This window comes from Morchella importuna (assembly GCF_003444635.1).
Source record: "Morchella importuna strain M04M26 chromosome Unknown Morimp01GS001, whole genome shotgun sequence".
NCBI classification, from domain to species: Eukaryota; Fungi; Ascomycota; class Pezizomycetes; order Pezizales; family Morchellaceae; genus Morchella; species Morchella importuna.
This window is the reverse complement of record NW_025763398.1, coordinates 2,837,630-2,851,021: the sequence shown is the minus strand read 5'-3', so window position 1 is coordinate 2,851,021 and position 13,392 is coordinate 2,837,630. Positions and strand designations below refer to the sequence as shown.

Here is a 13,392-nt window from a genome sequence, read left to right as displayed (position 1 = left end):
TATATATTGACTATCAAGCTCGATTGATGTTTTCTAGGATCTACTTGTAGGGTGAGTGCACATATTATAGTGATCAAAGATTTGTACTCATGTATAAAAAGCCAATATGGTACCAAGCCCCATAGGTCATAGATTCCCTTGGCATCAACGCCCAAATGGCAAGATTTCCTTTTTGCTCGTGTACCTTTTCGATCTATTAATAGGCAATACCTAAATATCTACTCTATATGCGTCTTGAATCTTGCATGCGGGAGTTCAGCTAGGTACTGTGTTGAGTGGTGGGAGGGCAACTAAGTCTAATCAAAGGCTCGGCATCAGTTTTCTAGCTATAGAAAATCGTCAAGCCTCGCCATCCTCTCAGTCTCGCCCAACCCCGGCCCGCTCTACCAAATTAAGTTCCGAAACATGGGTGAGCACTGGGGGGGGATAGTTTATAAAGGTAAGCCCTTGGAAAATATATATAGGTTTTCAATACAAGTGAGATATACCGTAGAAAAAACTTGACTAAATATGGATTTATGCTACAACTAAGGTAACAAATTGAACCACCATATCATATGGATTCCCAAATCATAGGTGACAGTGAATTCCGAACTAGCGCACGATAAGTGATCATCAGGGTTTAGGGCTTTCTACAAGCCCTTAAGCTTTCACGCGATAGACCTCCGCTAAAGAGCCGCCCGGTCTAGTGCAAAGATAGTTACAGGATATATTTGTGGTGCCGGAACGGAGAAATGAGAGGTAACGGAACTATAATTATAAGACTAGTCGGATCATAAATGATCACTCGGTCAGCTCTGAATCACAAAGAATCACTCATTGTTCAGTACTATCTTCTAATACTTCCGCAGGGTGGGTATATGTATGAGGCTTAGGCCCATAGTCGCTCATTAGACTCATTGGGATTCTAATCATACAATCCACCTCAAAATCCTTGATCACTCGAATATGGTGAGCATATGTTGAGTACTTTGCCATGCCCAATTAATCATAAGCTAAGCGTAGCAGCGACGCGTACAAATTACAAGACTATGGAACTAAAAGATACGATGGTTAATATAAGCCATTATTCTCGTTTCTTTATCATTCTTGGCATAATTACATATTATGTATATTATTTTAGCTGCACAGGCTACTAGTTGATCCCTTGACGGTCATCCACTATTCCTAGCCTTGTTATTTTAGAGCAATATCCGATATTATTTCATTTGTTTGAATAAAAGATGGAAGAGTCCCTTGAGAACATTGCACAAATCACCTAAGGCGACGGGATATTCTCATTCTAGGTTGAATATAGGGGTAGGATTAGAGTCGATGTACTCGAATTTGAAACAGAGGGGTCGCCTTTTGAATTCGTATATTGAGATTACATATATACATAATATGCATTCAGCGATATCCAGTCCAGTGCATAGAGTCTGACTCGGTACTCCATGGAGTTTGGTTCGGTTAGCTTACTGGCGAGTGAGCTCTGGCGGTCTCGCTTTAATCGCGTCTAGCCGAGGCTCCTGGCAGATAACTATGGCTTGTGAGACCACCCCTCACGTCACTGGCTGGCCCATGCTCAAACTGTTGCAACAACCCTCGACCTGACCTTACCCCGGATTTCGCGATCGGACTCCGACTCTGCTCCATCTTCTCTCAACTCCAGCATATCTACGACATCATAATCGCCAGCATCTGTTGAATATACCCGATGACTTCGCCTGCCTCAGGTTCAGGGGCCCCTGTGCCGGATCTAAAATCTAAGCAGATCTCTAACCCGAAACCTGGCGCCAATCCCCCATCACATGCTCGCCGACTACTTATTCTCTCCCTGCGATACGCGATTTCACCAAAAGAATATGCTATTATTCGACGTCGCATACTTATTAAAGGGCCCTCCTCGATAGCTATTAGAACCCCTTCAAAAAGCCAGTTCGATACTGTTTGCAATCAGGCCGAAGATTTCATCCCAGCCTCCACACGCGCTGGATTACGAGTATTTCTAGCTAGTAGTCTTGTATTAAAATTGTGGGATGTACTATCTGAGAAGTTTTCAAAACGCAAAGGGGGGAAAGAATTGTAGGTTACCTACTCACTCGTTAAGATCGCATGTGATAGTTAACGGTTATGACAATAAGGACAACTGTGATCCATACCACGTTCTTCAAGAACCCAAATTTCCTACTGTCGCTGTCGCTCTCGACACTTGTGGTATTTCATAGACTGCTTTATCGTTTTCTATACCAACTGCGCTCGAACCTACTTCTACCAAATGCCCAAGCTCGGCGGTTTCGACAGAGACACCCCAAAGTATCTGGAGTATTCACTTCGCCGCTTTCACCCTCTATAGGATCTTCACTTGCAGGATTAGCACTACTGTTAAATCCAGCTTCCGATCGGCGAGTTACGATAGCGGTTTATGCTTTTGTGAAGGCTTTGGAGTACTCCTACAACAAACTGGAGGATGATGGATGGTTTCCTGAGCGGCCTTGGGTACGTGTTCCTTCGAAATGGTCCATTTGGATTTGGTTGTTGATCTATAAGTTGCAGTGGTTCGGCTCGTGGCTTCTTTTCCCAATAACATCCGGGCAGCTATTGTATACTTTCGTATTCGATAGAGATTGCTTCCCGTCGGAATACGGCGGGTTCATTCTCGACCACTCTAAAGAGTATATCCAATCAAAACCGGCAGGATATTCTTCCACGGTAAAGTGGCCGGGAGCCTACGATATTATAGACAGTATTAGCAAAATTGCGAAATTAGGTTACCCGTACGTTACCTTTCAGGTTCTTAATCCATTGGTTCAATAACTGACAGTTTTACATCCAACAGGCCATTTAACTCGCCAATCTTGTACCCTAATTCAAACATACTCCCTAAAACACTCCAATCAATTTCTCCCATAGTGGACCCCGCTCACCCCATAATAAATTCCCTCCTATGCGCCGTTCTTCACCCACACGAACCCAGTTGCCTCAAAACATACCTAAACTTCTGGGCCTCAGAATTTACACACGTAGCAAAATTCATGAGTATATGCTACGGCGTCTCATGGGTCCCGAAGTATAGCCTCTTCTTTAAAGACCCCGTAGGTGCGCTTATGAGGCTCACCCGGTCGACACTGCTCACGAGCACGTTCATCACCGGAGCAATAGGAACATCCTGGGCCACATGCTGTCTGTTCCAAAAAACACTACCAAGAGGGCTATTGCCAAAGGGCCGTTTCTGGCTAAGTGGTTTTCTTGGAGGACTATGGGCGTTTGTAGATTCGAGGGGCGGGAGAGGGAACTTTTTGTATAGCTTGCGATTAGGTATTATTAGTGCTTGGAAAGTACTTGTGAAAAGGGGACTCGTTAAGGGACTCAAGTATGTTTCTCCTTTGGCCTTATGCGTGGGTGTACAAATTTCTAACGTGTGATATAGGAATGGGGATGTATATCTTTTCATCTGCTCTCTGGCCATAATCAACTCCCTCTTCGATATGGAAGCGCATTCTGTTACTGGTAGCGCTGCGCGTAGAGTATTGAGTTCTGTCAGGGGGTTGGGGCTGAAGGACCCTGTTAATGAGAAAAAGGTGGTTGAGGCAGAGACACCGGTATCAGTAAAGGCCGTAACGAAAATGGTTTAGAATGATAAATATCTGTTAGTATTAGTACATTATCATTGATTTATGGCGTTGAGGATATCGATGGCTTCTGTACTTAGGAGAGAGTATTTTATATCTGGACATGCTGTTTGAGATTCCTTATATGCGAATACACAGTAAGATACAAGTACCAGTGATGGTTTTCACCTTGAATTAGCTAAGCGAAATAAACATCATATTTATGGTTCAAGTACATATATATATCTTCACAAAACGTTTCTCATCGGTTGTATAAATGGTACATGTATCGCGTAAAGATATTTCTTCTGGATATGATGGATTGGAAATGGGTGAAATTTCGGGAAGGAGGGGAATTTTATTGAAGGGGGTACATGCAGGTACATACTAAGTAGTTAGTGTATTTGCCAAGCCTGGTATTATGTTTCGTAGACTTAAAAATACGTGGGGAGGGGGGGGCACCAAGGTTACTGCGTTCTTAATCCTTCTTTTCTACCCCATAAGTACATGTATCATGTCATGTTTACCTACATGTATCTACATGTAGCCCCACATGCTTTATGCGACACTGCCATACGGAACAATGCTTTCCCAAATTGACAAGCTGCAAGGATGAGGCTAGCTTCCGAGTGATAATTCATGAACCATATCCCGGGTCATATTACAATACTACACAACATACCAAACGGAATTGAGAAACTAGAGTAGAACACATATATAAATTCTTTTTTATCGCCAACTATCTCCAACTATAATCACTACATTTCCAAAAAAGCAGATATCCCCTAGATAACCGCACATGCCATCCACCACCCCACTCCAATTTTTTCACCGGGCTATTCCCAGATCCACATACAATTAACCAAAGGTAATGGTGGTACCAGCGTTAGCAATGACGTATGCCTTCAAAGTGGAAGTTCCGCCAGGGCTGAGACTGTACGGCATGGTGAATGAACCTGTAGCAACGGCCTCGTTAGTTCCGCCACCAAAGTCGTTTCCGACGGCGTAGGCGTAACCGCTATCAGTGGAGTACAGTGGGCTATCGACATCCTCAAAGACGTTGTATCTGACAAGGAGCTTCGCACCCTGGCGAGTATTGATACCGTCGTTGCAGTTGACGAAGTAGTTGTTGACGATATCACCGGTTCCGAAGCGGAAAGAGGGGGTACGCGAGTTAAGGTTGCTCCAGTAGTTGTGCTTGTAGGTAACAGTCAAGTGGCCAGAGTCCTCAGCAGAATTGGAGTCGGAGTGTCCAACGAGAGAAGCCTTCCAGTGGTCGTGGAAGTAGCAGTATGAGACAGTGATGTAGTCACAGCCGTGGGTAATGTCAAGGAGACCATCGTAGTAGTCCTACTTCAGTCAGTCAAAACTTCACTTGTAGGCTGAGAAGGCTAATCTCACTTTGTCATGGTCCATATCAGAGAACAGCTCGCAGTGGTCAACCCAGACGTTGTTGGAGTCTTGGATACCAATGGCATCACCGGTATCGGCAAGAACCTTGGAAATCTTCAAGTTCCTGATAATGACATTTGTCTGTCCGTTGACACGAAGACCAATACCGACCAAAGCTATTTGTTATATCAGTATACCGGACAATCCCTATTTGTTTATTTCTATTGAAGATAAGCTTACATGCGGCGGAAGACTTTCCAAGAATACTCTTGTTGGAGCCAACGTTGACAACAGCATTACCGGTGATGGTTCCAGTGATGTGAATAATAGCTGCTGCAGTCCCGGAAGCAGCTGCTTGAAGAGCAGACAGAGTAGAAACAGTGGTAACCGATGAAGCAGCAGCTCCTCCAGTAGTGCCTACACCATTGCCAGATGTCAGAGAAACCACGAAACAAATGGGATAAAGCTAGAGCTACATACCTCCATTCAAAGTGGCGTATCCAGCGTTGGCAGCCTCAGTAGAGGAAGCGCGCTTGACAAGAGCGTGAGGGCCTGGAGCTGCCTATATTCATGGTTTTAAATTATGAATATCAACTCGAATCTAAATTCTCGAATATTTGAGTATATACGCACCATTGACAGCTGAGCAAGGGCCGTGAGGGCCAAGCCGAGGATAGAGAACTTCATAATTGCGAATATCAGAAATGGCCAAAGGATGTTTTGAAGACTGAGATGAACCTGTTGGATGGAGAAGAAAATGAGCCATTACTGGGCGACATTGCCTTCTTTATATAGCCATTTCACAACCTCTATTCACGGGATATGCAACTCTCCAAAACTATTGCCTGGAGCCGTAAAGTGCATACCTCCTAGCTACCCCCATCATACACGGAGCTTTAATTCTTGTTTACCGAGAGGTTGCACATATGAAAGCTATTCAGTTGGCCAGAGGAAATATGGCCGAGAGAAATGTAAATAGCTGAATCAGGCAGCGATCGTCGTAGCTTCCCTGACGGAAATCATTAAGCGACCGGTCTATCACCCCCAACTCCAATCTCAAAAGGTTTATTTCGCTTGCTCGTATGGTATTTTCCGAACGCGTATAGTAGTATGGAATCGTGGGTATCGGTTCCGAATTTACACCGAGGCCGCGCATCAATATAATCAGCATGGATATCATAGACTAGGTAATCCTTCGTTCCAACAACAGGCTCTGGAGAAAACTCCGTGCCTTAATAACATACATTTGAAAATGGGGCCCTTTACTGAATATGGGCTCATGTGTCGTTGTTGTTACAAACTCACTCAGACAAGTCAACGAGGGTGTTTAACGGTACGAACATTGGCGGTACGAACATTGGCGGTATGAACGCCCGCTAAGTTCTCTGGGGAAAACTGTGGGGGCTATGTCCTTACCCCTGGAACTTACAGCGGTTTGGTCGCCTATAACAGCTGGAATAATTACCTGAACCCGGTTAAAGGCCTGTTATGCAGACAGAATACACCGGTTATATATATGGTGGCTATTGAAATAACCCTGGATTACATGTGATTGGCTTACAAAAGCAGAGAGATATGGTATATATTCGTGGAGCAGAGTACCTACATAGTTACTACATGTCGACCTGTGATTAATTATCTAACCATGTACTGTATTGTGTTGTGAATGTGCAGTTTTGTGGTTCTGTCTGATGTCGGAGACCGAGTGATCTCTCGTGATCTCAGCCCAGGTGCGGGGAAGCCAACATACTCCTGGAAACCTTCCCGACAGGTCCGCTCGACCCATATTTCATCCATTTAAGCATCTGCTCCGACATCGACAAATTCAAAAATGAAATGAACTTTAGGCGTGCCCCCACATATCCATTCCATCCAACGGTTAGTATCATTCCCCACACCCGTCTTCCGGATTAATTTGCGCAAGTTGAAACGGCCATTGATGCATAAACCTAAAAATTTAAGTTTGTGTACGCACCCAAAGAAAGAAGTGCTTGACATATAACGTGGTCGGCGTTATATTCGCCGAGTCCTAGGGGTATATTTCAGGGGATTCCAATTGGCCCATCTCGACTTCAACTGACAGCTTCATGCAGGCACTGCAGGCACTGCCTATAGTTCATCTAAAGTGTACATTCAGCTCTGAGGGGAGGTTCTTGTGTTGCATAATGTGCCCTCGGCGTTAGAATTCCGAAATGGTTTCGTTGTCTCGTGCTTCCACGGTCTAATACTTTATCTGTCTACTCTCCAGAAACCGAGACCGTGCTTTCGCATATATGTCCGAGCTCTCCTTCTGGTAATTGCAATCAATAAACCGTACCGTCAATTCCGAACCACACACATATTCTCCGACTACACGACTCGAAATTCGACATGGATGTAGCGTCAATTATAGTACCGTATATATGTCTGGGAGCCGGACGATGATTATGGAGAGGTTGAGAAGGTTGCTAATTAAGATGGAACTGTAATCATACGCAATCCCTTGGTATGCCGCTATATCTAGTAACAGCTGTTCGTTAACAGAACCCTTATACTAATAAAGCTACCAACTTTCCTTTATATCATATCTCAATTCTGTGGTTTGCGTACGAATTAAGTTTGCTTGATCAATTCATATAGTAATAACCGGCTATCCTTACAATAACCCAACGAGCTAATAGCTCATGCTATCCTCTGGGATTGATTAGAGGGTAGTAAACTACATGTAGTTCCCTACAAACTCTTTACGCCCGGTCTCAATATAGTGTCGATGGCTATTGTGTATACGTAGCTTAGGCGGAAATGCTATATACACGTATGACTGACGGGAAAACTAAAGAGAAAACTAGATGGAATGCACATGTACGTGGTCTGGAACATATATGCGCTGTCAAGTACATATACTTTCCTGACGCGAACACAGTACTGAATGGGAAGATTTTTGTGATTAGTTGGCTTTATGTCGACATTCTTCACCGTACCAAGAACATTTTTATATTGGTATTCACCGGCAAAGACTCCGTCCGTTTGATGAGCTAAATAAAATTCGCAATTCTTCGGCATCTCTTCGAGATATTCCACTCATCGTTTGAACTTTAACATGCCACAGCTTCTTGTGGCCAGCTCACAGAAAAAGTGCTTATATCAGTCCTATTCTTGTGGGTGGATCAGTGATGTGCCCTCTTGGTGAACAAAATAGACGATGACTCCACAGTTGCAGTACCTACAGCTTCGGAATAATACCGCATCATTCGGAGAGGTAATGACCCGAAGCTTAGAAGAAGCTTTGGTCCGTTAGAGTGCATTTCTTATGCGTGGTTTTTGTAAACCTGCTCAATACTCGTGATAATGCTCGTGATAATGCCCGTGATAATGCTCGAAACCAATGGAATTTGATAAAGTCGGCCGATATCTCGAGTATATATGAGACATAAAACAACGAAGATATGTCTATATAAATGGAGTGATTGTTCTTTCGACTTCATGTCATGTTGTTGCCACTGCAGAAAAACATGAAAGCCTACGTATGTGCATGTACACTTAATACCGGCACCCCCTCTCATCTGGCGTAACAGGCACTCGGATTCGGAGTTTGATTGGTTTCTGTAGATTGCAAGCGAGCCGCTAGGGTAACGTCGCGTGGGGACTCAGGGAACTCTAGCTCCACATCCCGAGCAAAAATCATCAAAAGCTTGAGGAGACATGGAGTCGAAATAGGCCACTTAATCTATCATATCATATTGAAGCCAAGCCATTATCCATAATATTTATATTTATATTACCAAGGTTATGAAATTGTATATATTACTCGGCCAAGATCCGCTCAGTTGGCCGATAATTAACACTCCTTTACTCCTGAGCCAAGGCTACCGAATGGTTTTAGTGAAATCTCTTACTTGGCCATTGGATATTAAAGATTCCCGGGGATATCAAGAGCCGAACAAATCCCTTATATATTGTTGTACAAGGCTCTGGCATTAAGTGAGTGAACGGATCCTTACCGGTCAACACCCCATTTAGTTCGCTCACTTAATGCCAGAGCCTTGTATGTTGAATTCGGGCATTGTTATCACGGACTATGGAGCCTCCAGGGTGCGTACGTCACCCAACCCCCGGTGGAAGTAGCTACCGATGGATGCAGAGCATTTCCTCAAGTGTCTTAATGTTCTTCCAGTTTCCCCGGCCGTGCGAGCCGCCTTATAATGATAATAATTCTACTACCATCCTACCAGGTGGACAATATTCTCGAGTCTCATACAAGGCTTCTAGAAGGCAAGGCATTCCAATCAAGTACCTCAAACAACCTAGTAGTTATCTTATCTCCAGGTCGTGCTTTAATTAGCCGGTAAACTCGAATCCCCAGCCAAACACTTCATTCGGATTCGCCCTACGCAGAAAGATTAGCCGACTTGAAGATCTCACAGATCAAATCCACCAGTAACGGCACGATCCGAAGTGATAAGCGATTTACGCATCTCTATGTAGGTACAGCAGTCGGATTGCAAAGGCAGGTCATCCTATCTGTCTTCAGGACAATCAAGCTTTATGCCGATGATCACATATAGCCATTGGGATGCTACGACGCTGGAAAGCGTTGGTTGTGAGGACTTTTGTGAGTAGTGAAGTCAGTGCTTGGCTTACTAAAGACGCAATGATTCGAGAGCTCTAGTCGGGTTGAGATTCAGGGCAGGGTTGAAAGAGGTCCCTGGCCGATCTTTAAAAACATCGGATGGATTTCAAGATAAGGTATGATGACTCAATATTATAGATCTAGATTAGATAATAAGACAAATATGCCCCACACTGCCCCTCTTCATTCTGCTTTTTCGTTCTCTCCGACAACAATTCTCCTCTCAAAATTACACCGAAATAATGGATCTCGTTAACCAGTGAGTATAGAACTCAATTAGACCTTTTCTACAAGTAATTTGTGTTGACTCGCGTCCTTACAGCTTAAACGACCGTCTCCTTTTTGCGGTACCCAAAAGTTCGTTGCGTCTCCTCCAGATTGCTGCCTGAGTCATTGACCTATCTGCCACCTATATGCTAACAGAATTTTCTTCAATTGAAAAATAGAGGGCCGTCTCCATCAAAGCTGCCTGGATCTCCTCCACGGATCCGATATCCAATTCCACCGCCACTCAAGATTAGACCTAGCACTATGCCTCAACCTTCCTATAGCTCTGGTCTTCCTCCCAGCAGCCGACATTCCCCGTTTCGTTGGTGAGGGAAGAGTCGACTTGGGTATTACCGGTCGCGACCAAGTTGTCGAATCCCAGGTTGACGTTGAGGAGATTCTGGACCTCGGATTCGGTTCTTGCAAGCTCCAGGTCCAAGTTCCGGAGATGGGCGATTACACTGACCCGAGCCAATTGATCGGAAAGAACATTGTCACTAGCTTCACTGGTCTCTCTAGCGCTTACTTTGCAAAGCTTGAGAAGGAGCAATCTGACGCCAAAATTACAAATGGAAACACTGTGCTGGCCCCTGGAGAGATCTCACGCCCGACCAGTGCTATGGGCATGGCGGGATTGAGAACCAAGATCAAATATGTAGGTGGCAGTGTCGAGGCTGCTTGCGCTTTGGGTGTGGCGGACGGAATCGTTGATCTCGTTGGTATGTGTCGTGTCATCTGTTATTTCCATGACAAATTAGCTAGGTTTATTTGCTTATGAAACCCCCCCCACACAGAATCTGGTGAGACGATGAGAGCGGCAGGGCTCAAGCCGATTGCGACGGTTTTGGAGACTACGGCGATTCTTATCAAATCTAAGCACCCGTCGAACCCGCAGCTCATCAAGACGATTGAGTCCAGGATACGCGGTGTCATTAGTAAGTCCCTCGCCCCACAATTTCCACCAAACCAGGTATTAATTTCATGATAAAGCCGCCAAAAAATACGTGCTCTGCACATACAACGTTCCCCGGAGTAAGCTTGAGTTAGTCAAGACTATTACTCCTGGTAAACGCGCTCCCAGTGTGATAATGTTGGAAGAGGAAGGATGGGTTGCGGTGTCGGTCATGGTGGAGAAGCGTAAGATCGCTAATATCATGGACAGGTATGTTTAGACCCCTCCTCACTAGAAGCAGCCGCTAATATCTTTCTCTCGCAGCCTTGAGGAATTGGGCGCCACAGACATCTTGGTGACAAATATTGCCAACTCAAGATCTGCGCCCGACCCACCAGCTTCGGCTTAAATGTGTCCTTTTTTTTTTGATGAGATAGATATCCCAGGATTTTCTCTCTCCTATTTCTTTTTTCCAAGTTAATTTATTTTGTTTATAAAAGCAAAGCTCGATGCTGAAATAAAACCTGCTGTTACGTTATTATTAACCGATATTATTGTTCTTATTCGTTGCCGTCATTGTTAAAAGAAGAAAAAAAACTGGTGCGGGGGGAGGAGACTTTGCAGTCAATCCCCTCCTGTGATTCTGACATCCGCATCAGAAACAAGCATTTTAATCTCGGCTGAACCTTATATGGTCAAGATAAGGATATCGACCCATCAGTCTTTTTCCTCTCCCCCAGTGTTTCTAGTATTTCCCTCTTATTCCCACCCATTTCCCACAGTCTTCACCGTCATTTAGAAATTTTTATGTATGACATCGATTCACATCGTTTCTCGTTGTTTCTGTCGCAAGCGGGGTCTTTTTCAGCCGGCAGTTGAGCGGGGCTTTTTCTCTCATATGGCCATGGCCAAAAAAAGCAAAGTGAAACAGTTCATAAACTCTCACTCGAGGCATGCCGCATGCACGTCATCGTAGATTTCTGAAGCACGCGGTTGCGACAACTTCCACTTATTCCAACGCTTTCAACCGATCTCCGTGCCTTTTCTCGTTTTCACCCACACACTAAGGTAACACTCCTCTTTGATTTGCCTGTTTTTCCAGTTTCCATATGACTGGTTCGCGAACACAAAGCCTTAGGCCTTGGCAAAAGCTGAGAAAAGAACCCCGCCGACTCTCCGGTCCCCCGCCCCCGCCTCAATTTGGTTTTACCATCAATCCATCTCATGGCAAACTCCAAAGACCAAATCCTCAGGCGTCTAGGAATCTCCGAAGGCGCGTATTCCCAGATACGAGTCAGTATCTCTCTCTCTCTATTCTTCTCTGCTTCTCGTAGCAAACCTACCTGTTTTCTCGGATCTCGCTGACGGCTTCAGTAGGAGTTTCTACGGAAAAACGTTGATTGGACTGCTTTCGCCGGTGGTTACGAGGGCTTCACGGCCCTCCCGGAGGAGAATCTGGCAAACCTGAAGCAGAAGCTGGTCAGGCGGTTCCCCGCGCTCGACGGAAAGGACGACGAGATTGTCTGGATCATCAAGAGACGATATCGGAATCACCAAACCATAAAGAAGCGGAAAGAGAAGCGAGCTAGCCGTCTGGCTTTCCTAAGCTTAACCTTTGGGTCCTTCTTTTTATGAAGGGCATTCCGAATATGGAGCTGACCTTGTCTATGCTTTTCTCTGCTTCTAGGACTCATCGGAGAACGCAAGACCGACGAAATCCGCATCGTTGACGAAGCACGAACTCGCGATAGTCATATCGACAAACGGCGCGTGGCTAGCATCAACTATCTGCTAAATCCGTCATGATACTCGCTTTTGGCTAGTCGAGGATCGTGGAGGAAGGATTTGGACTTCTGGGGGAACAAAAAACAAAAAAAATACAATAAGTTGAGACACATAGAGAGAGTTCTAATACCCATAAGCTGTTTACGGCTAGTGAATGTACCATCCCGGTTGCTTGTTACAAAGTAAAGGCGTTTGGTTCTATTATTCTCGAGATATTTCTGTCATCAAGAGAAATTCTATATATCTGGGGGCAGGCATAGCCAACGCATTTTCTTGTATTGAGATATCATGACTCTCAGCATCGGGATGAGAGCCTAGAGTTTAGTTCCGCAGAATTGACGGATCACTTCGTTTCCTAGAGTCATTACATATGTGGGGTAAATTTTCTTTTTAACACTTTTGAGAAGACTGGGAGTCTTCCGAATCAAACAATAGACAAACTCGGTTAGAAAGGCTTTTTAGGCCCACCTGTGCTTTAAACCTGTGCTTCAATTGAGTTACCTCGTGATCAATCGAACCCTGGAATAATTCAACAGCATTCAGTTGCCGGATCTTCAGCCCCTCTTTTTTGTTGCAGATCGGAAAATTCTCTTCTTTTCGCCCATATCAGGAGTATTGCCAAGTAAATCGGCAAAACAAAAAATTAAATGGCGAGGCAGGGACAGAAACTGTGAAACAGTTGAAATGAGGTGAGAAGGTCGAGAAAGTAAACACGGCTTTCGCGCGCATGTTCTTCCCGGCCGCCTTGTTGCATCCCGACACCGGCTCTAGAATCCTTCTTTCCGAGCCATTCATCGCTACTTGCAGCCAAAACCTTCGGTCATTACCGCCCTTTAACTTCGAGTTTTAACCTTGAG

The 13,392-nt window shown here is 44.7% G+C and overlaps 4 protein-coding genes across 4 annotated transcripts; 3 read left to right on the top strand and 1 right to left on the bottom strand.

Moving 5' to 3' along the window:
- Positions 1-1,696: 1,696 nt before the first annotated feature.
- On the top strand, positions 1,697-3,614 carry LAJ45_00724 (uncharacterized protein; the record flags this gene model as incomplete). Its single annotated transcript, XM_046110325.1, has 5 exons — positions 1,697-2,064; positions 2,124-2,478; positions 2,536-2,756; positions 2,819-3,352; positions 3,410-3,614. The coding sequence occupies 5 exons, from the start codon at positions 1,697-1,699 to the stop codon at positions 3,612-3,614; spliced, it is 1,683 nt and encodes a 560-aa protein (XP_045977018.1).
- Positions 3,615-4,448: 834 nt separating this feature from the next.
- On the bottom strand, positions 4,449-5,669 carry LAJ45_00723 (uncharacterized protein; the record flags this gene model as incomplete). The annotated part of the gene is made up of 5 exons (XM_046110324.1): positions 4,449-4,940; positions 4,992-5,158; positions 5,223-5,399; positions 5,463-5,544; positions 5,616-5,669. The coding sequence occupies 5 exons, from the start codon at positions 5,667-5,669 to the stop codon at positions 4,449-4,451; spliced, it is 972 nt and encodes a 323-aa protein (XP_045977017.1).
- Positions 5,670-9,833: 4,164 nt separating this feature from the next.
- On the top strand, positions 9,834-11,159 carry LAJ45_00722 (uncharacterized protein; the record flags this gene model as incomplete). Its single annotated transcript, XM_046110323.1, has 6 exons — positions 9,834-9,850; positions 9,914-9,948; positions 10,038-10,577; positions 10,653-10,793; positions 10,849-11,020; positions 11,075-11,159. 6 exons carry the CDS (start codon positions 9,834-9,836, stop codon positions 11,157-11,159), a joined length of 990 nt encoding a protein of 329 aa, XP_045977016.1.
- An 815-nt stretch (positions 11,160-11,974) lies between these two features.
- On the top strand, positions 11,975-12,556 carry LAJ45_00721 (uncharacterized protein; the record flags this gene model as incomplete). The annotated part of the gene is made up of 3 exons (XM_046110322.1): positions 11,975-12,043; positions 12,128-12,341; positions 12,438-12,556. 3 exons carry the CDS (start codon positions 11,975-11,977, stop codon positions 12,554-12,556), a joined length of 402 nt encoding a protein of 133 aa, XP_045977015.1.
- Positions 12,557-13,392: the final 836 nt, after the last annotated feature.